Source organism: Atractosteus spatula, chromosome 28 (assembly GCF_055471065.1).
Source record: "Atractosteus spatula isolate fAtrSpa1 chromosome 28, fAtrSpa1.hap1, whole genome shotgun sequence".
Classification (NCBI taxonomy): Eukaryota; Metazoa; Chordata; class Actinopteri; order Semionotiformes; family Lepisosteidae; genus Atractosteus; species Atractosteus spatula.
The window spans coordinates 9544640-9570619 of NC_142733.1; the positions used below are offsets into that span (position 1 = coordinate 9544640).

General features: G+C 46.5%; 3 protein-coding genes across 4 annotated transcripts in view; 1 reads left to right on the plus strand and 2 right to left on the minus strand.

The window, feature by feature from the left end:
- Nucleotides 1-15072, minus strand: part of LOC148814006 (casein kinase I) — a 36773-nt gene extending 21701 nt beyond the window's left edge. For both annotated transcript variants that reach the window (XM_088907379.1, XM_088907378.1), the window contains exons 1-2: nucleotides 14891-15072; nucleotides 1144-1745 (exon numbers count right to left, since the gene is read on the minus strand). In XM_088907379.1, coding sequence (XP_088763505.1) covers nucleotides 1144-1371 — 228 coding nt within the window. In that variant the 5' untranslated portion in view covers nucleotides 1372-1745; nucleotides 14891-15072. The remainder of the gene's footprint in view (nucleotides 1-1143; nucleotides 1746-14890) is intronic.
- A 1819-nt stretch (nucleotides 15073-16891) lies between these two features.
- Nucleotides 16892-19503, plus strand: LOC148814007 (cell surface glycoprotein MUC18-like). Its single transcript, XM_088907416.1, has 4 exons — nucleotides 16892-16958; nucleotides 18010-18297; nucleotides 18726-19010; nucleotides 19298-19503. Exons 1-4 carry the CDS (start codon nucleotides 16892-16894, stop codon nucleotides 19501-19503), a joined length of 846 nt encoding a protein of 281 aa, XP_088763542.1.
- Nucleotides 19504-21499: 1996 nt separating this feature from the next.
- On the minus strand, nucleotides 21500-25161 carry dmbx2 (diencephalon/mesencephalon homeobox 2). The gene is made up of 3 exons (XM_088907737.1): nucleotides 24971-25161; nucleotides 24314-24489; nucleotides 21500-23722 (listed from the first exon to the last, which is right to left on the minus strand). The coding sequence occupies exons 1-3, from the start codon at nucleotides 25134-25136 to the stop codon at nucleotides 23270-23272; spliced, it is 795 nt and encodes a 264-aa protein (XP_088763863.1). The 5' UTR covers nucleotides 25137-25161; the 3' UTR covers nucleotides 21500-23269.
- Between the last annotated feature and the right edge of the window lie 819 nt (nucleotides 25162-25980).

Below are 25980 nucleotides of genomic sequence, written 5' to 3' on the forward strand. Positions count from 1 at the left end.
AGCTCCAGTCCTGAAAAACCCGACAAGTTTTAAATTTTCTATTAGCAGACGATTCCAACTTAAAAAAATTCATTTTGACTTTTTATCAAGGTAAAGGGTCAAGCTAACTGTGAGAGGCCATTCCTCAACACAAGATGGACATGAGGACTTTTTCATACCAACGTAATTCTCTAAAAAATACCCGCTTAATGAAAAAGTCATCTGCACTGCCATTCTGAAAAAAATAACTGACTAGATTTTAAAGCATCCACCATGATTTTTATTTCTACATAACAGGTCCTCTGTTGTCTTTAGCCTTGCACAAGTCTGTACAATCTTCCTACATCTGAAGCATCCGTCTGACAGTAAATCCCCCAGCATTTCAAATCTCACAGAACTGAAATTAATCCAGAAGCTTCCAAACACAAGATGATTGCTTGTCTCGCCTGTCTTAACAAAAACAGGAAGAATGAGGATGGGAGGATGGAGGTGCTTTCATGAGCTGCTGTACCACTGAGCTACCCTCTGCACTCGATTTTCTTTCTCACACCTCAGGCCACACAGACGCACAGCGCGAGTCCCGCTGAAAACGGGCCCGATTGATTCAGAACGATTGCGAAATTCACTTCCATGATAATGCCCGCCCCATGTGGAATCGTCAATTGCTACATTACATCCTGGCTCACTGCAGCGGCCCCTGTACAGCCCAGGCAGAACGCAGAAGAGCAGGCAGGTTCCTCTGACCTGCACCGAGCCCAGGCGAACTCTTCGTCCTCTGGGGCTTCGCGCGCTCCACACGCAGCTGTGGCCCGTTATACGCCTGTGGAAGTCACACCACTGCTACCATGCACTTCTAGTGACTCATTGCTTCAGCGTGAAAGAGACGCGTGTAAGAAAACCAAAACTTTAAAGCGCAGACCACGGCGTCTGTGATAAATAATAATAATAATATCCTCTGTGGCCATAAGTTTGGCATCACGTCTTCTGAACAAGAGGAAAAACATTTTCCCCCAGTAAGAAGAGAGATTTTCCTGCAACACCAACCAGTGGCCTAACCCAGTGACTACAAGCCCAGCTCAGTTAGGGTCCGTTCACGTGTCGACGGCCGTACTCCGTGCGCACAACAAAGGCGGGGGGGGGGGCGCTCTTGCGGGAAGGCCTTACCAGTTTGATCGCCACGTACTCGTTGGTGTACAGGTTCTTCCCCAGGCGCAGCTCTCCAAAGTTCCCGCAGCCGATCTTTTTGCCCACGCGGAAGTTGGGGCCGACCATGAGCACCCCAGAGTTGGTCCCCGAGCTGCGGCCGCCGTGGACAGTCCTCCCTCCTCCGGCCGCCTTGGACATCCTCTTCCCTTCCTCGGCCTCCCCCTTCCCTCTCTTGTCAAAATCCATAAGCTTGTGATACCCCGGCCTCTCCACGGTTACACCGCTGCCATACAAATCACAGAGCTGCCGAAACAGAGGGGGGGGAGAGCACGTGGGCACGGCAGGATAAAAGCAGGTGGCGGCAGGTGCGCAGGGGTGGGGGGGGGGGGGTCAGACCGGTTCCTCCTTGCTTCGCCCCAGATCCTCAGAGCACCATCTCCCACAAGGCCAACACCCAGCTACTGGAACCACAGCACCACCTGGCAGCTCCCGCCTGCGCCCATGGTCGCCTCCTCCTGGTCAATCTTCGGTGGTGCAAACATTCCTCATGTTCCGAGATGCAGTACGCACAGGTGAGCAGCAAGCGGCAATCCAGCGCCGGGATTCCCTCCGTTGGAAAACTAGAAGAAACATTTAAAAAAAAAAAACAGTAAGGACTAGAAAACAATCACAAACGCCAGCCAGGGGGCAAGCTGCTGTTCTTGAGCCCGTCGGACAAAGGATTCTGACGTAATTTACAGTACTTGCTAAATTAATGCCATCCATCACAGTCGAGCTCAGAAGCTTCCGTGTGGAAACTTGAGCGATGATTCAAAGAAAAAAAAAAAGAAACACACAAACATTTACGGGGCATCTGGACCAGATTTTTAATTTAAAAAATAACCAGTACCATCAGATTAGCGTACAGCAACCTCCACACATTGCTCAAAGGTGTATCAAACTGTGCAAAAACCGAACCGGTGATCTTGACTGTAGCTCTTCAAGAGGCACAGGAGGAAACCAGAGTAACTGGAGCCAAGCTACACTACACTACACTAGCTACATCCCAGGCACTGCAGCTCAGAACTACAACTACACAGGACCCGCAGCAGTGCTAACTACCGCGGCACAGGCCGCCAGCCACCAAAACACAAACAGCGAAAATACAAACAGCAGCAGTGAAAACACTGTGGTTCCGATAAGTTCAGTTTGTCACAAAGCATTAAATTAGCCAAATATTAGCACAACCTTCAGAACATTCAAGATGGCTTGACTAATTTGATGAGGAAACTGCTGTCTTATCATTCACTCAGCAGCAGTCATAATGGGAGAGGTGGAAGGAGCTAAATCCCTCTCGTCCAACACAGAAGAGAATGAGAGGAATTGAGATCCGAGGATTCAAAATCCTGAGGGCACAGACAGGTTCAACCCAGGGAACTGTTTCACACTCAGCAGCGAAACAAGGACACAGAGCCACGGTTTGAAAATTAAGGGGGAATTCATTTAGGAGAGAGAATAGGAAACATTTTTTACACAGAGTACTGAGTGTTTGGAACAGGCTTCCCGGTCAGGCTGTTCAAACGAAAACTTTGGACACCTTTAGGAATCAAGTGATTCACTTAGGATTCACTTAGCTATTGAACTACCCACCTGGACGCTGGGCCAAATGGAAGCATTTGTTATTCAGTGGATTAAGAACAATTACGCAGATTTAATTCCAATAGATTAACACCAAAAAAAAATAAAAATAGGTTACAAAGGTTTCATTCCTGAAGAAGAAATTTAAGACCAATTTAAAAACACCTAAACCACAAACTACTTTCACTCAAATGTCTAAAGCCCTGAAGTTCTGGAAAACGAAAGTGATCCAAGGGTCAACAGATCTATTCAATTCTGCTTAGCTTTTCAGATGGAAGGTGGGGAGACTGGAGGCGTGTCGCGTTTTCCAAACGCTTCACTTACCTTTACAAAAGCAACGCGCTTCAGTGAAACCCACAAAAGCAAGAAATGCCAGCAAGCCTTTTTAAGGAGTTACTTAGCAGGGACTCGGTAGGAAGGCGATCGCTCCACTTTATTTATAAATGTTTTAAGTGTTTAGAGAGCTCCGCTGCCTGCCACTTGGTTTTAAGCAAAACTGACAAGGCAAGCCAAGGCTACAAGTCTCAAGCAATACTCAATCTATTCCATCTACCCAGAGACTGACAATATGAAGAATCACTGCGGGCGCAACCTGCTCGCCTTATCTTTCCAAATGTTCCCAGTCTTGTCAGTGTGCATTATGTCTTCTGAGCACCTTTATGAATAATGGGTGTGTTATTCAACTTTGGAGACTCAATTACGATAACACTGATGAGAGACCTCAGTCACACCAATATACAGTGCCTTGCGAAAGTATTCGGCCCCCTTGAACTTTTCAACCTTTTGCCACATTTCAGGCTTCAAACATAAAGATATAAATTTTTTATTTTATGTGAAGAATCACCAACAAGTGGGACACAATTGTGAAGTGGAACGAAATCTATTGGATTTTTGAAACTTTTTTAACTAATAAAAAAATGAAAAGTGGGGCGTGCAAAATTATTCGGCCCCCTTGCGTTAATACTTTGTAGAGCCACCTTTTGCTGCGATTACAGCTGCAAGTCGCTTGGGGTATGTCTCTATCAGTTTTGCACATCGAGAGACTGAAATTCTTGCCCATTCTTCCTTGCAAAACAGCTCGAGCTCAGTGAGGTTGGATGGAGAGCGTTTGTGAACAGCAGTTTTCAGCTCTTTCCACAGATTCTCGATTGGATTCAGGTCTGGACTTTGACTTGGCCATTCAAACACCTGGATACGTTTATTTGTGAACCATTCCTTTGTAGATTTTGCTGTATGTTTGGGATCATTGTCTTGTTGGAAGATAAATCTCCGTCCCAGTTTCAGGTCTTTTGCAGACTCCAACAGGTTTTCATCCAGAATGGTCCTGTATTTGGCTGCATCCATCTTCCCCTCAATTTTAACCATCTTCCCTGTCCCTGCTGAAGAAAAGCAGGCCCAAACCATGATGCTGCCACCACCATGTTTGACAGTGGGGATGGTGTGTTGAGGGTGATGAGCTGTGTTGCTTTTACGCCAAACATATCGTTTTGCATTGTGGCCAAAAAGTTCGATTTTGGTTTCATCTGACCAGAGCACCTTCTTCCACATGTTTGGGGTGTCTCCCAGGTGGCTTGTGGCAAACTTTAGACGAGACTTTTTATGGATATCTTTGAGAAATGGCTTTCTTCTTGCCACTCTTCCATAAAGGCCAGATTTGTGCAGTGTAAGACTGATTGTTGTCCTATGGACAGACTCTCCCACCTCAGCTGTAGTTCTCTGCAGTTCATCCAGAGTGATCATGGGCCTCTTGGCTGCATCTCTGATCAGTCTTCTCCTTGTCTGAGCTGAAAGTTTAGAGGGACGGCCAGGTCTTGGTAGATTTGCAGTGGTCTGATACTCCTTCCATTTCAAGATGATCGCTTGCACAGTGCTCCTTGGGATGTTTGAAGCTTGGGAAATCTTTTTGTATCCAAATCCGGCTTTAAACTTCTCCACAACAGTATTACGGACCTGCCTGGTGTGTTCCTTGGTCTTCATGATGCTCTCTGCGCTTTCAACAGAACCTTGAGACTATCACAGAGCAGGTGCATTTATACAGAGACTTGATTACACACAGGTGGATTCTATTTATCACCATCAGTCATTTAGGACAACATTGGATCATTCAGAGATCCTCGCTGAACTTCTGGAGTGAGTTTGCTGCACTGAAAGTAAAGGGGCCGAATAATTTTGCACGCCCCACTTTTCATTTTTTTATTAGTTAAAAAAGTTTCAAAAATCCAATAGATTTCGTTCCACTTCACAATTGTGTCCCACTTGTTGGTGATTCTTCACATAAAATAAAAAATTTATATCTTTATGTTTGAAGCCTGAAATGTGGCAAAAGGTTGAAAAGTTCAAGGGGGCCGAATACTTTCGCAAGGCACTGTAGCATCCAGAAACCACAGCTGCCTGGCCAGTATAAAACGAGAGGAATTTCCACATACTTCTTTTAGGTTTTGACAGACAAGTGTTTACAAAGAAGGCAATGACATTAACTGTTAGTCTACAGTCTATATAAATATTACCTACTACAGTGTATTCCATATAATAGACTTCTGTATGTTTGACTGGCACAAGTTTAGGTGCTGTTCAACTGAAAAGAAATAATGAAAATGTCAGTGTTCTTTACCCATGAAAAAGTAATGTAAGTGTAACAAGTAATGTAAGTTTAAAATATTCATGAGAGTGAAGCACCAACACTTGAAACTACAACCCCTTCCCTTCTGTTTTTAAAAACGACTAATACCTAGGTCTAAAACCTCAAGTTCAGAGCCAGACCTAGTAAAGCATCAAGAAGAAAAGCTATCAGCACAAAGTCCTGAGCATCTATTTTCAGCCCTGGCAATGCAGAAAATTCAATCAAGCAATCAATATGGGTTGAACGCTTTACATTATGCAGGGACAAGCCCTCAATACTCTTTCAGGAAGCATTAGTCCAACGAAGAGCATTTATATACACTTCTGGGCTGAGAGAAATATCCTACGCTCACAGGCTAAAAGAATCTTCAAAGGCATTGACAAAGTCAAGCCACTGGACTTCTGCAGAATCAATAGTGAAACACAAACCAGAGGGCAAGCAGAAACTACAAGAAAATGTATTTGCAACTAAGAACAAGAGGCACATTTTGTACACAAAAGTGTAATGGGAGTATGGAACTCTACCCAGCCATGCTAGACACTAAATGTTCCAGACAGGCCTCCTTTTATCTGTAACCTTTTGTTAAGTTTACTCAGACCTCCAAAGACCAAGTCTTAAAAACACTCACCACTTAGAAGGCAAAAGCCATCACAACGCGAAGAGATACACTGCTCACACTGGAAGGGAAACAGAGGGCTTGAGCAACGTTACAGGACCTGAGCCTGGAAAAGGGCTTAAAGTAACTGCTGAAGTTATCCATCTTCCCCTTCTTCTGCCCCACTGTTACTGTTTCCAGATTTCACCTTCACAAAGTTTACGACATGAAGAGGCATCACACGAAGATGACACACACAAATCGCAATGTGAAGTGTCAGGTGAGAGCAAATTCTTTTTCCGATAAGGATCTCTTTTTCAATTGAACATTCAGGAGAGTCGCCGACAGCAAACATACCAGTGCGTTAGTACTGTTCCAGCACGACCGGAAGAATGACTTTCTATCAAAGACATACCAAAAAAACACTTTCTGAAGGAAAGAAACCATTAATAAGCCATGTCTCCCCCTTAAGACTTCCGGAAAGTGAACTTGTCTGCACTGACTACATGGAGCTGTGTTCCCCTGCAATGTTTTCGAGAGACTCAGTCCAAAGGAGCACGACCATCTGTTCTGCCACAAACAACAGCGCTTATTATAGACCAAAATTATTGTTCAAGTTCATCCCCAGGGCTGGGAGACTTGTTTTTCTTCTGGAAGTGGGCAATTAACATAAGTTATACCTGCAGCTACAATTCTGTCATCCAGAGCTCCGCTAGCTCTAATCGATGCCTACTGAAATCTGTCCCCATGCGCCTTTCGTAACAAAGCTACTGAGCCGCTAAAAGACACAAGAGACAGGCTGATCTGTAATGGGGAAACTGTCTAAGCTAAGGTCTGTGCCTCTTGTGACACCCAGAGTTCATTTTAAGCTCCGGAGCTTCATTAAACTTCCAAGTAATTTAATTTAAAGGAAATAAAAACATGAATACTTGATCAGAAACAGCTTTAAATTCTCAAATACCTGCAGAGGGCTGGGTAGGCCAGTGGTTAAGGAAACCAGAAGTTTGCAGTTCAAGCCTTGCTTTTCGCACAAACTTACTCAGCAGAGATCAAGTCCTGGTCCCAAGTTGCTTTGAGTAAGTGCACCCAATAAACAACTAATCAAAGTTATTTACACAGCAAATACTACACTTGTAGCAGTTACCAGATTTGTACTGTAGAGGAAAGATTATTTCAACAGCATGCCCACATGCACCTTTCTGCCACACTAACTTCTGCTGTAACCGAACGCCACATCAGGCAATCAGGAGGATATTATTAGAAAGTTACACAGCGGAGGAGTCCTTAGGGTGTAAATCCATTAAGAGATGGGAGAGGAGGGTTATCTTACTGAATGCCGACAAAAACACTGCATTCATCCGACCTCTCATTAATCTCCACTACTTTAAAGTGGGCTGCTGGCTTTAGCTAAGGAGGGCTTGTTGTAACAAAAACAACCCAAAGCTGTATGATGACTCAGTGAATTTACAGGATTAACAGTAGGCTGCAGAAATGAATTAACACTCTTTGTTGCCAGTGACTTGAATTTCTTTCCCCACAACTGGGGTGCTTACATTAGAATCACAACACTTCAGAAAGTGCCAGTCAATTCACTGGGCCATAGTGGAGCCTTTCTATAAATACACCCTGTGACGTAATATTTGTTTTTTTATTGGCAAAAGCACATAGGCTTGCAGGGTGACTGGCAGTCCTCCTTAGGCGTTTATGTAGGCTTTGACTTCAATATTAGTGCGATCGGTAAGGTTACCTCCATATGGGGACTGCAGGACAGTTTTCAGAATTGTTAAGTAAACCACAGCGGCCTTCACTTTAATGCTGGCAATCTACCGCAGACAGTGGGCAGCAAAGGGGATTCTAGCTCTAGTGTGATCAGATATAAAATCAGTTACATTAGCAAAATTGCAAACCCTTTGCGATGATAGAATAAACAAACTCAGAGTATCCAAGAATTTGCGCTTGTGTTCAACATTACATGGTTCACCTGTGCCGCCCAAACTTATGCCTAATGTAACTTCCTTTAGGTGCTGTTAAATGTCTTGCATATTTTAATGTCTTTTCAGGAAGTGAACTTGAAAAAAAATAACTGGCACTGAGCACTACTGAATCTGAAAAGTAGCTGTTTTATCTTTTCCTAAACTCACAACAAATACCCATTTAGTTTGGGTGAAATAACAGTTGATTAGTTTTATTATAATATTTAGTTTATAGTTTAGTTTATTATAGTAGGATAAGAGTTCTCTACCTAATGAAACGCTCCTTGCAGCTGATGCTCTTCCAGAAGCTCCAGTTTCCTTTCAGATATTACAGTTCTGCTTTGTCACTGGGAGGGCTCCTTAGCCACTCATCCTACGACACACAAGAGAATGGAGATGCTGCCCAAATCCAGGCAGTGCTCTCCTCTGGCAGAATTAAACACAGGACCCTCTGCTTACTGCTGTGCTGCAAGACCAAACATAACCGGCTTTATAGAGCTGTGCCCTCCACCCCCGTGCAGAACACCTGACTCTGAAACACACTATAACCATAAAGAGATAACTATATATATATAAGTGAAGGGATCGTGAGACTGTAGCTCACAGTGGTCTTCGTGGTTCCTGGGTCAGCTCACAGGGGGGTACAGAATAGTTAGTGTGTCCCAAACCAAGAGCATCTTTATTGAAGAAATGTAGTCGCAAAGATTTGCTCATTTAGATTTAAAACATTTGCTAAAACAGGGAATGTTATTTTAAAAAATACCAGGGATGGTGCGTAAGTTATAGAACCAGAGGAGACATTTCTAATGAAGACCGTGAAAGAATTAAATTTGGACATTATTATGAAAAATAGGCATATATAAAGAGACATTTAGTCCACTTACAATGTTAACTGCTGAATAACAGAAAAAGGATTCAATATTTATTAGTCCTACCACCTTAATACTTTTAAGAGTGTATCCTTATTATCGGTGCAACTGTTAAAGATACAGATAACAAAACAAAACCTGTACTGTTATAATTCAGACAGACAGAAAGCCAGTGCCATATCTTGGCAGTTTTCAAAAAAACAGTGAGTTAGTAGTGACTACAGGCAAAACTGTTAAATACTTTAACAATACAATGCACAATCGTGTTTCACGTGCCACTGCACCCTAGCTCCTGCACACTGAACAGCTAACCATGCTAAGGGTTACCTTTTAGAAAATCAGGTACTAAAGCAGAAATATTTATGAAGTATTGACTCTTTTTCAAACCCTTCCTGCGCGTAAGTCTTTCATTTAGGAACAGCTAGGCTCACCCAGCAAACACCTACAACTGGAGAGGAAGAGCTGTGCTACAACACTGAAGGTCGCTGGTCTGAAGTCAAGCAGTGCCCCGGTCATGGGTGTGGCTGCAGAACAAAGGAGATCCTGTTACCAGGCCTGCAAATACCTCCTCAACTGTGCACCAGAGAATTGCATCTGGAGCCCAAGATTTCAACCTCCTCTAGCTAGAAAAGAGGGGGGAAATATCAGACTTCAGATTTGTGCGCATAAATCAATGCACAGGTTTGGGTACTAGTATAACATATGCCTACACATCTGTAAAGAAGTACTGCCAGCAGGCACATCCAACACTGTGCCCAGCACTGTGTTCCTGGTGGAAGGGGTCTGTGCACTGAAGATTTTGAAGATCCTACAGCCCCTGCCTGTTGCTGACTATGTTTCTACAACACTGAATCACGGAGAGAGAGCCATCTGTTTCCAACAGGCACCGAAACCCAGCTGACTGAGAAGTAGCAGAGATCCACAACACTGCTTTGAGGACTTGCCTCTCCACATGTCACTTAAATCAATGAGAGACCGCAACGAACCAAGTTAATGACTGGGACTGCAGCTTAGGATATACAGAATAAAACAATTAAACAGACTTAACTGGTCCTACTGGCTCCTACTCCTACCATTAAAAATATCACAGTCATGTTCTCGCTTCATTCCTATATCCAGACGCAAAATGATCCCTTATTTGCATTTATTTTTGTCACAAATTTGAGGTCAACAAATACAAGTTGTGTACCAGTAATGCAGGACACCCCTGTCTGGATAATATGTGATTTCTCCCAGGCACCGACACACAGTTGGCTCTGTCCCCCCAGGAGCAGACGTTGGGGTGTTAGTCACCCACCATTCTCCCAGCTCCCAAAGAAACGGGGGGCCCCTGCAGGCTTGCAGAGTCATCACAAGGGACCTGCCCCTCCTCCGGCTGGTGCCGAATCTCCTGTAAACCGCTGCAGAGCCGAGAATATGCCAGAAGATGAATGGGCTCAATGGTTGCGTGAGCCTCTCCAAGCTTCCTCGGTATCCCTGCCCAGGTACAGGGGACATTCACTATGATCCAAGATGGGAAGACCCACTGGGTGACTCACAATTGGATAAGGATATAATAAAAAAACAAATGGAGACTCTAAACATGAAGAAATAAAAAATGGGAGTAGCACACTCAACAGTGCAATAGTGGGAACCATCTGAATGGGGAACAGAAGTACAGAATCCGTTTTTTTACTTTTCTTTAGAATACTGCAACATGGGCTTTAGATTAAAAGTATTAGGGAAAAATGCCTGAGTGAAACAGCAGAAAAGAACTTGACATCGTCTACACTGAGATTACATTCAACCTGGAAGTGATTCAAGCAGCTTTTCCCGTAACGTGCCACTTTTAGGCATTTGTAGCCGCTGCAAACATTTTAAGATTGCATCAAGCTAGCGCTTTTGATGGGGCGCTAGCTGTTCCCCATCTGATGTCCCCGAAGAGCAGAGGACAGGGCGACTCCGACGGATCCCGTTGTGGCACCCGACAAAAAACGCCACACACGTGGCTCAACCGGCAAAAGCACAGGCGGGAGCAGAGGCCGAGCTCGGCGATCTCGGGTTTGAGCCTGGAATCGCGTCACTCGCCGACTGCGAGCAAACGGAAGGGTGGGATTCTCCAGAGTGAACTCTCAGCGACGCACTGCCCCCCATGGCCTGCCAGGATCTTACAAGTGGGATGCGCTTCTCCTCCAACTGGAGGGGCTTGGAGGTTGGGGGCGGAGATGCCTGCGATGAGCAGCTGGAAGGCTGAAAGGCGAGTGGATCGGAGGGGCCTGCCTACAATTCCTCATTCTCCCCTTGCACACCGACACGGGGCACGCAGCCATGGGTAGACACCATCGGCTCACCCTAATCAGGTGGGCGTCACAAAAGCCACTCTAGAAACCGAAAAAGGCAACCCTGGCTGCCAGCGTCTTGCAAATCGCTCCGTGTCGCTGCAGGAAATAAGACACTCTGGCAGGAGGTCCGACGGATGGGGGGCTGGTGGGGGAGCGAGACAGCTTGGATTTCCAACTTGTGAAACGTCAGCAGTAATACCTTGGCAGCTGCGGTCGCAGTCTGAGATGCCTCCACAAGTAAGTTACACACCTCCAGCTCTGGTGTTCAGTTTCAGTTCCCCCACCTCAACATTATCCGAGGCCGATACGCAACCGCTTGATCTACTGCATACTATCTTCCCGCCAATCTCCACTGCGCAATTAATTCCAAGAAAAGATGATTAAAAAGTATTTATGACCGCAGCGTGTTAATAACCTACAGATTAGAGCCTAGTTTCCATTTGCAAATCAGACGATGGCGAACTCTTTACTTTAACCCTGGTCTGCGTTCAGTCACTGGGTCTCAAAAAGTCATTTAAAAGCTGCAGACTGTAGCCGCTTCTCGATTTAAACTGTGATCACAGTGTGTGTACTGCGTTTTCCTTTTTTTTTTTTAAATGGCACCGAATACAATTTGCACATTCCCAATCCCAGCGTAGACTGTAGAGCATTTCACACATGCGAGATGCATAATAGTGTGGACCTAACTACCCTATATGACTGCATGTGGCTTTAATCACACTCATGCAGAACAATTAAAAACGGATTACAGCACTGCCATCAAATCTGATAAAGTGTTTTCAAGTCAGTTTATTTCTCATGTGGACAAGTAATCAAGCAATGCTACAGCACCAGTATGTTTTGCAGTTCCACACAGACCATAAAGGAATTTTGTTTTTTTTTGCGAAACTCCAGCTTTGTTTGATTAAACAAGACAGAGACCAGAGGCTGGCAAGGAACAGCTGTGCATCACAATACACAGACCACATTATGTCTGATATTTGATGGAGGGGCCGCGTTGTCCTCCAAGATGTGCACGAGTCATGACGAACACGGCTGTTCATTAACGCCACATTTAAAACGAGGCTGGGGAGGAGGGTCAATTTAACAACAGCAGTTTACTCATATTTCAGGGCCAACAGTAGCTGCTGAAGTGGAAAAGAATTACAACTGTGCCACCCCAAGAACCTGTCAATGTGAACATTGTTGCGGTTTGTATGGTGTTATGTCAACTGTGAGCACCGTGGAGAAGTTTCTGAAAGAACATAAGAAAACTTACAAATGAGAGGAGGCCATTCAGCCTTCCCCTGGTAGTTCAACACATCAATTAATAGCCAAGTGATACCAAGATCACATCTAGCCCATTCCTGAGGTAAGCCAGGGTATCAGCTTCAACAACACAACTGGGAGCTTGTTCCCCACAACCACACATCCTTTGGGTACAGATGTGCCACCTGTGAATAGAGGCATAATTCATGTATTTTAGCCTTTCCCAAAATCCCTGTCAGTGTTCAGGAAAACATTACATACCAATCCAAAACTATGAGAGCAGGAATCTGAAAATCTGTTAATGATGACGGTGTTAACTTTCATCATTACAAATACCCTGAATTCAATTACACGAAAAACAGAGTCTATAAAAACCCTTTTTAAATTGTTAAATAATTGCACACGTACTAACGGATTAGGAGAGGTTTTAGGAATTTTCAGAAAACACCGAACGCAAGTGTCTTCGTACTTCAGAACAAGAGGACCCCCGTTAAGAACAGGAAGGTCAAGTCAGATCATTTTCAACAACTTAACTAGTAATAACTACACCACAACATTAAAACAGAAAATGTATTCACTTCTCAATAAAACACCTTCCAGAAACAGCCCCTTCATCTTGTAATAATTACCACATTTTTACTATTACTTCTACTACTACTACAATGTTATAGCCTATCAGTATCGTATCAAAGGCTCAGACACTCCACTCTAAAACAAATTATCACGATTTTAGTTTTTCAGAAGATTTTCCATAAGAAAACGTAATCGACGTTGCTGGTAAGCACCATACGTTTGCATGAAAACCCTGATGTTAATGATGGGAGAGACAGACAATCATCTGGGAATATCTTAGAAAAACACTAAGAACACAAACTCAAAGGAAAGAAACTATTGCCTTCCAGTATCTACAAGATACCATGTCTCTCCTTGATATCATAGCTGTCTTTCCTGCGTCCAGTGGAATCACAGATTATTTTGGGTTACGCTATATTCGTGTTTTCAGAGTTACTGTACCTGCCTTGAACATATATCGTCTCGCTTGCTTTAAGAGACTGAGTAGTGATCGCAGGTCGGTATTGTGCCCAGAATATAACTGCAATTTAAGAAGTTAACTGCAGTACTTGCGGGTCGTTAAAGTGCCAGTAAACTGAGAGCCGAAACTTGAGGGAGAAAACATTTAAGGTCATATCAATCTATTTTGCTAAATGCAGCAAGGCTAGGTATGTCACCAAAAACAACCTCCATGACACCTGTATCTTCACAACCCCCCTTTATAGGAAATGGCAAGACGAGGGTTTGTGCAGTAGCCTATCTCGATATCGAAGATCCCGTCAGGTAAAAAGAAGATTATTCTCAGTGCTTTAATCGTCATCCTTTCCGTCCGGCCGTCCGACACCCGGCTGCGTTGATCGGAGAAGAAAGCGCAGCAGAAACGAAGCAGAAAGAGAGAGAAGAAAAAGAAAAGTTTTCCGCCCCCTCATGAACCTTTTGGAAGCTCACCAGATTTTTTATTTCCCGTGTGTTTCTCCGGTTTCACACAACTTTTTTTTTTTCCCCCTTCAAATACAAAATAAGAAAAACACGACGCGATAGCACGGCCTACAGAGACAGCGCGCAGAAACCGCACCGACCTTTTCAGGTTGAGGAAAGACGCCTTCGCCCCCCACACACACACACACGCTCGCCAGAGCCATAAAATGACACCCAAACACGTTCATGTCGGCACAAACCGGCTACTAAAAATCAGAAACACAATTTTTTGCCCCCCCCCCCACGCCGCTTCGTGGCGAACAGTTTGCTCGATTTCGTCGTTAATCCGCCGCCAAACCAACAGGGAAACGCAGGCGGTGGCGTGTTGAAACATTTCGGGTTGGTCTTCCTCAACGACACCGGAAAAAAAAAAAGAAAAGAAAAATAAAGTCGGGTGCGAGAGGCGATTTGATTTTAAAAGTCTTTTTTTTTTCTTAATCCTCCACGGACTGGGCCTACAAACACAACACAACACACACACACACAAAACCCCAACTAGGATCCGTATCGACAAGGCGTTTCACTTCCAATATAACCACAGGAAGAAGAGAGAAAAAAAAAAGAAAACAGCCTTTAAACTTTTTTTTTTAATCCTCTATAACTTTAAAGATAGGTACCTTGCATGCGAGATTTACCCACCCGGGCTGTTGTATTTTTAGTTCGTGTGGCCTACAACGGCTGGCGAATTAAACAAGTTTGAGCTGGAAATAGACCATCAAATATTTATTGAGATAATTCGGCTTTTCCGTGTCGTGCCGGGGTCTTCATCGCCTAAACCCAAGCCCCCCGGTGAGCATTATACTCTCGGCAAACAAGATAAAATGTATTTCGGATCGAAGTCTGTGTTTGTTTCCCCTCTATCAACACATCAACAGGGCAACTCCTTAATCCTACAAACCGAAATCCCTTTCAATTTCTTGCACAACCATCACCTTTTACGGAAAACACGCCGCCGAAACGCCTCGTTGGGAGACCAAAAGCGAAACTTTTACCTGTCCAGGGTGGGTTTTTATTGAGTAACAATCCCCATTCTGCTTGCATCTAGTGATATTTTCTCAATTTCATCTCTTCTGCTTTTCGTTCTCTCTCCCTGCTGTTGTCTCTTTAAGCCTCCCCCAGCCAGCGACCAAGCACTCTGCGTTCCCACTCGCCACCATCACAGCTCGTACGCTACGAAAGGAGCGTATCCGAGTTCAGGAATAGACAGTCATAGAAACCCGAGCGCCCGTGGAAGGGAAAAAGTTGTGCGCAGCTAGCAACGTGAGGGGTTCCATGGGAGCTGCCTAGCGCAGCTAGCGTAACGCAGCTTGGGGAATACCACTGAGGGCGCACGACACCGCAAGTTCCGCACGTAAAGAAAGGATATCAGCGTTGTCCTGAAGTAGAATCTCTGCGCATAATAGGTTGAGGAATAAGTTTCAGAGCTGTTGTGTGCGTGTGTTTTTTCTCCCCAGAGAATTAAACCAAGTGAAGTGCTGTGGTAGAAAAGTAGAGTACAAAGTGTTCCAGCGGAGAGGTTTTGTTTTATTTAGCCAAGCCCCCAGCTTGAGCCACAAAATCAAACTGGAGACTGCGTTGTTGTAGTAAATAAATATTGCTACCACCATGGCTTAGAAAGCACAGCTGCAAGTCAGCGTATCCGATACCAGGGTGCGAGACTGCTGGTGTGACATATTTCTGTCCTGTTCAGTACCAGGGAGAAAAGATTATCTTTTTTTTTTGTGGACCACCAGGAATCCTGGAACCACTGGCCGAAGACCCCAACCCTGAGAAAATATAGTGACATAAGACAGGGGAGGTCAACATATGTCCGTTTTTGGTGTCACCCTTCTATAAAAAAATTCCAGTGAGCCAGTTTTCACAGAAGCCAATTAACGTACCAGTATGTCTCCGGACTGTGGGTGGAGACCCAAGCAAACATGTGAGAACATACAAACTCCACACGGACAGCACCCCAGGTCTGGAACTGAAACCAGGATCCCAGCACTTCACGGCAGCATTGCTAACCACTGAGCCACAGCGTCACCCTCCCAAGTTTTTAAATAATAGGTATTTGCATAACACATCCCAAAGGAAGGAACCAACTACATCCACATTAAGAATTGGAATTGTGAACTTCTGGCCGAGAGGAAAGTGCACCCCCTACTGGTCCACCAACAATCCCAATGAACCTACAGACAATAATGGTGTGGAAAACAAAAATAACATTTTTTTAGCATTAGTATAGATTGGAATATTTGGAAATTGTCCAACAGAGCTTTGGAAGACATCATATTAATCATTTTGTTCTGTATTGAGCAACAACTAAAATTAAACTTTTTATTTCATTTATTTTTAATGGGAATAAAACATTTACCTCCAGCTGCCGTCTTAAAATCTGGGTTATGCGAGCAACGACACATAAATGAAAAATGCCTAAAATCAATTTTGCATTGACAATGGAAAATAACCTTATTTCCAAGAGAATTATTCGTACAGTAAACATATTACTGTCTGTTTTAGTTCACTGAAATATAATAATGTATGATTAACCTGCTGAGTAGCCTTTTGTTTGAAGTCAGTGTAGCCCATTTGAAGTCTTGTTCTTCGAATTATTTTTTAAAAGCCATAAGAGGGTTGCAAATCTAGTCTTGAAAACATAACTCTTAAATCTTTAAGGATCAGCCCACCTCCTTGATGATGTGTAACACGGTATTGGCAACACTTTCTGTTTCTTCAGCTGAAGTTATAACAAAGAAGTGGATTCGGACTTCCTCTAATTAAAACCAATGCTCTGTGATAGAACACAAAGTGACCACACAATCACCTCTTCAATCTCCTAGCTTATTGTCATCAGTAGGCTGAAGCTACTCCCACTGGCCACAGACAGGTCAAGGGCTTTAGTCACATGCTGCAAATTTCTAGGTGTCAGAGCCTCTTCTTCCTTTAACATCACAGGCTGAGAGGGCTGCTGTGCACTGCGTGTTCAGAGAAGGTCCGAACCCGTCGCTACAATGACAGCCTGGAGGATCACTGTGCTGTGGGTCCTGTGGTTTTCAGCACTGTCCGTGGACATCAGGGGTGAGTGCTCTGGGGAAGGGAACTGTGTTGCTCTGGAGGACTGCTGTTCACAAGTCAGCCTTTCATGTCTAGTGAATGAGATTTCATGAGCTAGTTTTCATCTTTTGGGGATCTTCAACAGCTCGAATGTTAAAATCCTTCCACTCATAAGTATCACGTGTCTTGTACAGACTAAACACTATTCTAGAACTCAGCTCTTGGCATTTGGCCACATCAGGTGCAGCTTTAATGGAAACAGCTGGGGTATCCATGCAACATCCGTCGCTGGCTGGAGTTCTGGCGTGTTGGGAGTCATCACTGGGAGCCGGGTCTGCTCTCTGGTTGGCTCTGGAGCTCTGATTCAGTCAGGAACCTGGAGAGAAGCAGTCAGCATCACCTGTGTCTATGCAGAGGTTAGACAGCTGGCTGTGGTCTACTGTTCGTCCGGTCAGTGCAGTATCCAGGTGAAGAACCCAGCTGAGCCACAATCACACAATAACAGCCAGTTTTATTCCTAAAGGTTTTTAATATCAATGATGGGTAGCGTGGTTAGCAGTGCTGCCTTGCACTGCTGGGGCTGGGGATTCAATTCCAGATATACTGTAGGGTGCTGTCTGTATGCTCTCCCTGTGGTCACATGGGTTTCCCCCCTACAGTCCAGAGACACGCTGGGAGGCTAATCGGCTTCTGGGAAACTTGGCCCTGGCGTGAGCGTGTGTGTCTGGTGTGCGCTGCCATATGGCATCCTGCTCAGGGTGGACCCTGCCTTGCGCCCGTTACTTGCCAGGACAAGGTCCAGCCCCCCCCCGTGACCCTGAATTGCATGAAGCACTTCGACAATGGAGGGGATGGTTCTCAAACAGGACACACAGGTGCCTGAACAACAGGAGAAACCCGTCTCAAGACTCTGCCCAAGCAGCAGCAGGCTGATTAAAGGGGGAAATGGGTTGACATGAACAATGCTTTCCAAAGCGGCCAGGGTGAAGACAAAGAGCATGATATTTCCTTTTTTTTTTCAAAAAGAAGGGCAGAAACTCAATCTTCACTTTTGCTCCTGCAACCCCCCCCCCAGAGTGCTGCAACCCCATCATCAAGATGAAGCGTGAGGAGTGGCTGATTGGAGAAGGCCAGGCCTTCAACCTGAGCTGCCACGTCTCCTGCGTCAAGCCCCCCCAGCCACTGCAGTGGTGCAAGCACGCCGGGAGCCAGTGCCAGATTCAGCTGAATGAAACCACCGGGGAGCAGAACTACACCTTTGTCCTGCGCGTGGACAGAGCCACGCTCAGCCACAGCGGCTTGTACTACTGCCAGTTGGTGCCCCCCGAAAGGAAGAGCAACCACGTGATCCTCACAGTGACACGTAAGCAGCAATCCCCTCGCCCCGAGACCGCAGCAGCTGCACAAGCAAGAGGCAGCTCTTTTACACGGCCGCCAATCTGTTGTGATCTGCCAATGTCCCCACCGGCCTGTAAGCAAACAGTTTAAAAGATGTCATTGTGGGGAAACCAGAAAAACTTTTATTTCTACTGCATTTTTAAAGCAATGTTGGGGGAGCAGCAGCAGCCCTACCTGCTTTGCAATTGAACCGAGAGCGGTGAGCCAGCAGCGCCAACCACTGCGCCACCATGCTGCCAAGCTCCAAACTATTATTTATTTGATAAATTCAGAATACAGGAAAACTAAATCCAATGAGGGAAATGAACAAAAAGCACAGTGAGATACACAGTATGAATTTCGAAGGGAATGGAATGAGGAGCAGTTTCTGTTTTTTCTTTCCTTCCCTCTCAGGCTTCCAGGTCAGCGTGTCCCAAGACTCAGTCGAAGTGCAGGAGGGACAGACAGTCACCATCAACTGCACAGCTTCCTTTGACCACAGCTTACACAACGTGACGCTCTTCTGGAGCCGGGGGGCATGCCAGGACTGGGACGCGGCCAACAACACCCAGGGTGCAGAATCGGGGTTCGCCTGGGTCCCCTTTACAACAAGCCAGGCGGGGGACTATCACTGCTGTGCCTCCCTCCCCACCCACACCCCCTTCCGGCAGAGCCAGGCCGTGAGGGTCACAGTCACAGGTGAGTCCCTGTTCGAAGAGCCGCAGCTGAGCACTTACTCCATCGCATCTGCAGCCTCGCGCCTCAGAAGGCAGAAACAGCTCACCAGCCACAGGATTATTAATAACAGTGCTGGCTTGAGCAACTTTAAAGCAATTCGTTTTAATCACTTCACGCGATTCAGAATCCCCTGATCTCACACCTCAGGCTGAAAACGGCCCCAGCTGCGGTCTGCCGGCTGTCCTGAGCACCACATGGCCTGCAGCTCACGTTCTGACTCCTGCGCCCTGCTTGCCTCCCCCTTCCAGGTACGAGCTGGCTCCCGGATTGCGCTGTGGCGAGGTACCTGGTGGCCAAAGTGGGGCTCTTCGGTTTGCTCCTGTTCACCGCCTGCGCCTACATGTCTTGCAGGAACCGCTGCTGGACGCCCCCCCCGCCCCTCTCTCGCTCTCCCCTAGGGATCGGCAAACCCCCAGTTTGTGTGCCACCTGTGTCCTTCTCTCCCACGCATTAATACACCAGGTCAGCCCTCCACCTCCTGAGCTCTGCCCCTGCCGATACAGGGGACTGGACCCACTCCAGGGGGACCTTTCGGCATTTCTCGACTTTCATAGGAGGACAGCTTCTGCGCAGCCATCTATCCCCGGATCCACCCATCTCCACAGGGAGAACGTCCTTCCTCCTCCCTGTGGGACCATTACCAGCTTTGCTCTGAACAATGTCGGAAGTACAGCAGCTCCCCGCCTGCCCACGAGAGGAACCTGGCCTGGCTTTCCAAATCGCCAGCACGCTCTTCCACAAGGAAGCTGGAGCCGGACCCCAGCGGAGGCGAGAAGGTCGTGCAGCTGGGCTCTGTGCCCTGGGCAGGAGGGCACCACTCTCTAGGGGGGGCTCCAGCAGGAAGAAGTTAAAAGAAGGCTAGTAGCCCCCACTGCTGTTCCAGGACTCTCATTAAAGACCCATTTCTCTCCGGTGGCGTCATGCTGTGTATGTGAGAGGAGAAAATGACTGTTTCTAAAAACGTGGTCGGGGCTTTGAAATAATTGAATATCTATAGCTTTGCTAGTATGGAAAACATAATAAAGAATAAGAACAGGAAAAGGAAAAAGACTGCTCTCTCCTTACCTCCGTGTTCAGCACAATGGTCTTTCACTTTCTCTTCACGGCAGCAGCACTTACCACTTGTCCAAAAACCACAATGAATGAACCTTGTCCCCCTGCTTGAGCGTTTAATCACAGCTTTCTTCCCCCCACTTCAGTTCAAGGTAACTAGGGAAACTGCTGTTGCTCATTCTGAGCCACCTGGAGACCCACACTGGGAGAGACGATGCTTCCCCTCACCTCCCCCAGCTGGGCATGGGCTTTAACTGCCCCTGGACAGACTCCTCCTGCAAGGCAGGCTTTCTGGCAGGTGCCTGTCCGGTTTCTCACGCTCACTTCCATCGCAAGATTCTTGTCCTTTTCGTCACAATCTCAGGACCACTCCTCCTCCTCCTACAGCTCTCTCTCTCGACATCAAGAGTAACTCTTGCAAAGTGTACGAGGGTGAATTAGCACAGCATCTTTACGGCTAATCCAATTTTTCTGCCCTATACCATCCGGGCATTTCCTAACATCTTTATTTAATACAGGGTGATGTGGGAGCCGGAGCTTATCCCGGCAAACAGTATCCACCCTGGCCAGGACGCCAGGCCGTTCCAGAGCACACTCGCACCAGGGCCCATTAACCTACCAGTACGTCTTTGGAGTGTGGGAGGAAACCAGAGCACCCGGAGGAAACCCACGTGAATACGAGGGGAACATACACACTCCACACAGACAGCACCCCAGGTCTGGAATTGAACCCAGGGCCAGGTGCTGCGAGGCAGCCCTCGCTACCTCCTGCGGCACCTTCCTCCCTTCATTTTCCAGATTGATTCACCGCAAACATCTCCTTACATTTAACCGCAATTCCACCACGTCTTACAAGGCTTTCCTGGGTTTTAACCGACTGGTTTCGGCACAAGAGTTTTGTAATTGCTTTGGCAAAAACCGATCCCCCCCCCCAGTACAACCCCCTCCACATTCTTCCATTTTGGTCTGATCCTTGTTGTCTTTAAAACTGTGAAAAAGATTCAATGATGAAAACACAGGGCAGCAGCTGCACATAAACTGACACCAAGAGCACACAGCCCATTCTTTGGCCATGTGATTACAGAAAACAAGACCACAGTGTACAGGGCCTGCCACCCACAGCTGTAGTTCAAGTGGGCAGGGACATACTGTACATAGATACAACAGGAAACTGTATTGTACTACATTTAATGCATTCTGGTGCATAATCAGTGGTAGTTCAAAGTATCCACTGTTTAACTGAACAGATATTACTGTACCTAGTAACTACCGTGGAGATTCCCCTATGAAAATGCAGTACAACATTTGTTTTAATTTCCTATTGCTATACCTTCAAGTTCTTCTTCCATCAGCTAGAATACTGCACTTCACAGATTAGCACAAATAAGGTACAGTACATCATTTTATTAGAACAAAAATAACAATGCGTTCAGGTGGCAGATTCAACTGGTCACAGCTGTTCAAATGTGTGTTTCTGCCTTAAATTATGTTGATATTAATTAAATGCTCATAAAATGGTTTTACAAGCATTTTGAAAGCACTATTCACTAATCACTCCCACTCCAAAGACCGTGGAGAAAGTAGAGCAAATGGACTTTGAAACCAAAGTAAAGTGAATCCAGCACTTTTCTGGACACTCCACTCAAAGTGCTTTACACGTAATGGGGACTCACCTCCACCCGATTGCAGCCCCATGTAATGAAAGATTTAGCAAGCTGGTACGTGACAGTTGTAATGGATTGAGGAGGCAAGTTCCACAGAAGCTCTTCTGCACACAGGAAGGCTCTGTCGCCCACACTGTGGAGCCCAGGCTTCAGCAGCAAGGGAAAGCAAGCTGGAGCTAGGCTATTCACTGCCTTATGCACAAGAAGAAGCATAAAGCCCATAAAGTCATTATCTTTTGTGTGTGTAGTGAGTGACAGTAAAATAATGGTCCTAACTCAAACTGTCTTCCTTACAGAATGTTTGGTACATCAGATTTAGAACAACCAACATTTCCACATTTGGTTCCAGGTAGCCAAAGGAGAAGAGCCCTCAAAAGTGAAAATCACAGTAGCTGCTTGATTTGCAATGCATTTCCATTGGATCCTTGATCGATGCAATCTGCACTTAACTCCAAGAGAAGAGCAGTAGGTGACACACAAACTGTAATGGTTCTTGGGGAACTTGATCAGTTTAACCCTACATAAGGAATAAGTTCATATCTCATGCAGAGAATAAGATTAGTAAGAAGCAGACAAATCGGATATGCTAGCTATGTGTAGGGCATAGGAACAGGATACAGGCTGTAGGTCTCATTTTAGATGCTAACTTGGGTACATGGGCCATATCGACAAAGGCCTGGTACACTTATTGTACTCCAGGCCTACCACTAACCCGTAAGGGAAAACAGAAACAGACAGAGCTACCTCTAATCAGAGTCAACTGATTATTTTTCACATTACACCAAATTCACTTAATAAACATGACTGGTCAAACCCCAGCGGAGAGGACTGTTAAGGCTAATGTGAAAAGGACACTAGTCAGTGACATGGGTTCACGCATAGCACTCCATCTGGGGTGCGGCTGATCCAATGGGGGTGCAAAGTCTCGCCGCCTTGAGAAGGAAGCTACAGATGGCCAGTGGGAGACTGGGTTCATAACCCTGTTTTTACTGCAAGGCGTGGTGGTATACATTGGACAGGGCGATATACGATATATGGTGGGCCTCAGCTGACATCTCCCGTTTCCAGTTTCTGACCGAGAAAAGAATGGAGTGCCTTCTGTTCCCCTAGACCAGCCCCGGAGTGCAGTGCAGCAGCTCTTCAAATAAAAGGAAGAATAAACAAACTGGCACTTCATTCCACAGCAGGCTTTCAAAACAAGATGATTACAAACATTTCCCTTCTCTTGCTTTTAAGTTGGATGTTTAAAAGAACGAGCTGGATCTCTTCCAAGAGCTTGAGTGGAGGGCAACCCAGCAGAATCCTAGCACCCCCACAGCAGCGCATGTCTCCCCTCCGCAGCTCCCTGCAGGCACTGCAGGCTGTCGTGCAGATCTAGGGGCTCACACTCCCACGCAGGGGAACCGGCACCAGGGCACACATGGCCAGATCCCAGGGGTTAGTTCTGCACAGCCGCTCCATTATTTACAGGCTGGTAGGGAAGTCTCGGATTACCCAGGAGGCCTACAGCTTGGCACCGTTGCTATGCAACGCCTTGAGGTCTACACGGGGGAACGGCGGTGCCACACAGGGGCTGGTAATCTCGGAGCCCAGGCTGGCTCTTCCACCATGCAGGCTGATGCCAGGAACGGGGCAGGGCTGCTGGGGGGCCGGCCAGAAGGTGGGTCTGAAAGGCAGGCCGGCAGCCAGGAGGGGCAGGTGATCGCCAGCCGGCGGCGCAGGGGAGGGGCGCGAGCCGACGAGCGTCAGGCCCCGATCTCCGGCACTGGGACTGGGGCGGGCCGCACAGAGCTCTCTGGGAGAGGAGGCCCCCCAGGGAGTGCTGGGGGTCCCTCCATCGGTCCCGGCGTGGCCCCCCGTCTCGGGCTGCGTGGCCGGCTCCTGCCCCACTTTCTCCACGGCCGGGGCAGGGCGCTGGCCCTTGCGAAACTTGGCCCTTCTGTTCTTGAACCAGACCTGCAACCGCACAAAAAAAAGACACACCTGGTTCATGTTTTGCCACCAGCTACTGCTCTGCATTTCTCTCAGTCCTGTGCAATATTTTTACCACCCCCACTGCAGCTATAGACATGTCAGTCAATTCAAAAGGAGCGTGGTTGTCTCCCCATATTATACTGTTAAATTCTGCTCTGGAGTTCTCTGTAAAGTCCAGTGTTGCAGACACTGGATCCTACAGCACACACGCACAAAACAAAATAAGGTTCGGGGAGGAAACCCAGAATTAGCTCCTTGAGGGCGATTCTAGAAGACGGACTCCCTTTCATCCCAACACCCCCTTTCCTGGATCTCCCTGTAAATCCATCCCAAGAGTCTGCAACAACCCTCACAACCCCCCCCAGCAATGCAGATCTAATCCTGCCCCCCAGCAGAGGGGGGTCTGTTGTTGAAGTGTTGTGAGAACTGCGCCCCGCCCAGCACTAAAAGCCCAGCGGTTGCGCCAACCAAGGGTTCACAGGGGGTAGAATCCGGATGAGGGTTAGAAACGGGACAAGGCCGTGCGACTCCCTACGCCGGCTGCGCCCCGGAAGGCCAGGGGGCGGAGCTCACCTGCACGCGTGCCTCGGGCAGGTTGGTGCACAGCGCCAGCCGCTCCCTCATGCCCACATCCGGGTAGTGGGTCTGCTGGAAGGCCCCCTCCAGCGCCTGCAGCTGCGGGCCGGTGAAGGCCGTGCGGCTCCTCCTCTGCTTCTGCGGGCTGCCGTAGCGGGCCTCCAGGAGCAGCTCTGCGCACGAGAAACTTTATCTACCAGCTCTGTGACAGCAGGAGTCACATGGACAGTGACTGGAGTTAAAGCAGGTCTGTGGATGTTTTTTGGGGTTGGTTTCATTGACTAAGTTGCCAAGCCAAAAAAAAAAAAATTCACAGCCATACATATTGCGTTTCCTAGCTCTAGGGAAGCTAGAGATGCACAGAATTTAAATTGTCTGTGCGAGAAGCAACAGTAGAAGTACAAAGACTTCAATTTGAGAGAGAACATGAAAACTAACCTCAGAAGTAACCTGGCATTCAGAAAGAAAAGCAATACATGTCATGCAAGCACATATAACAGAAGGAACAAGTAATAGGTTTATTCCATGCTGAAAAGAGAAGAAAGAAAACACAATGTTTCAGCAGTGGAGGCTCCTATTACTTGTTCCTTTGCAGCCTACGCATGCTGACGCAGCTCCCCCACCTGAACTACATATACCGGAAGGCTTACCTACCTGCTAGCCTCTCAGCCACGGAATAGGCGTGGACAGCCGCGGACGGGCCGCCAGCGTGGCTCACTCGGTACTGCTCTGCCACCTGCTGGTGGAGATCGTATATGACAGCCAAGGAGCTCAGGCTCTGAAGTGGGTAAGTCCCGCCGCAGTAGTGAAGAGAGTTCATGGCGAAGATAACTAACGCTACAATTTGCTGAAAGAAAATAAACAGCGAGGCTTAATCCACATACATCTAGATATAGAAATCTGAAGTACGCACATGGACCTACGTTAGAGCCTTTATATTTTACATATAAATGATGAAGCTGCATTATAAAGTAACGTTACAATATTAAACGATTTAACTATACATATATAATAGCGATACCGCTAAATTTAGTACAAGCTAAAAAAAAAAAAGATATAAAAAATCCAAATAAATGCATTATAAAACATGCAGTTTCCAGATTATAGCCATGAGAAAGTTAAAAACGTCAGTCTAATACTTATTGAGAGCACAGTAATTACGCTCTCGAGTTCAGGTAGTGATCTGCAGGCTCCTGTCACGGCGGGCTTGCGTCAGAAAGAAAAAGTAAGTGGTTTACTCGCAGGATTTCTGCGTGCAACGAGACTGTCTATTCCAGGTGTCGTCTGCCGGTCTCCCACACAGGTGTTGTACACGGCCGGGCAGAGCCGCGCACACCGGATTCCTTCAGCTCCTCGGCCTGCCCGACCGATGTCTTGTTTCAAGTTACCGCAGAACTAAGTTCCCCTAGTTCTGCTCCCATGCGGCTCAGCTGCGAGATCGTCACAACTTTGCTTTAAGATACTACACAATAAAACGGGGAAGCTGAACGTCCACAGCTCAGCTGACGCGCAGAACACAGAAAAGCATTTAAAACATCTTCAAAATGCGCAAGACCGAGACGCAAAAATATCTAGTTTACCTACCTTTAATTCTTATACCAGAAAAACAATGTAGTTATGTTTAAAAACTACAAATAAACAACCCCTATATTTTTCATACAGAC

Bases quoted from the DNA above. Each gene is read 5' to 3' on its own strand.
- LOC148814007 (XM_088907416.1), top strand. From the start codon at position 16,892: ATGACAGCCTGGAGGATCACTGTGCTGTGGGTCCTGTGGTTTTCAGCA. The intron at 18,298-18,725 runs GTAAGCAGCAAT...CTTCCCTCTCAG, and splicing joins CGTGATCCTCACAGTGACAC to GCTTCCAGGTCAGCGTGTCC. The intron at 19,011-19,297 runs GTGAGTCCCTGT...TCCCCCTTCCAG, and splicing joins CGTGAGGGTCACAGTCACAG to GTACGAGCTGGCTCCCGGAT.
- dmbx2 (XM_088907737.1), bottom strand. From the start codon at position 25,136: ATGAACTCTCTTCACTACTGCGGCGGGACTTACCCACTTCAGAGCCTG. The intron at 24,490-24,970 runs GTAGGTAAGCCT...TCTCGTGCGCAG, and splicing joins CGTGGCTGAGAGGCTAGCAG to AGCTGCTCCTGGAGGCCCGC. The intron at 23,723-24,313 runs GTGAGCTCCGCC...GTGCGGTTGCAG, and splicing joins TGCCCGAGGCACGCGTGCAG to GTCTGGTTCAAGAACAGAAG.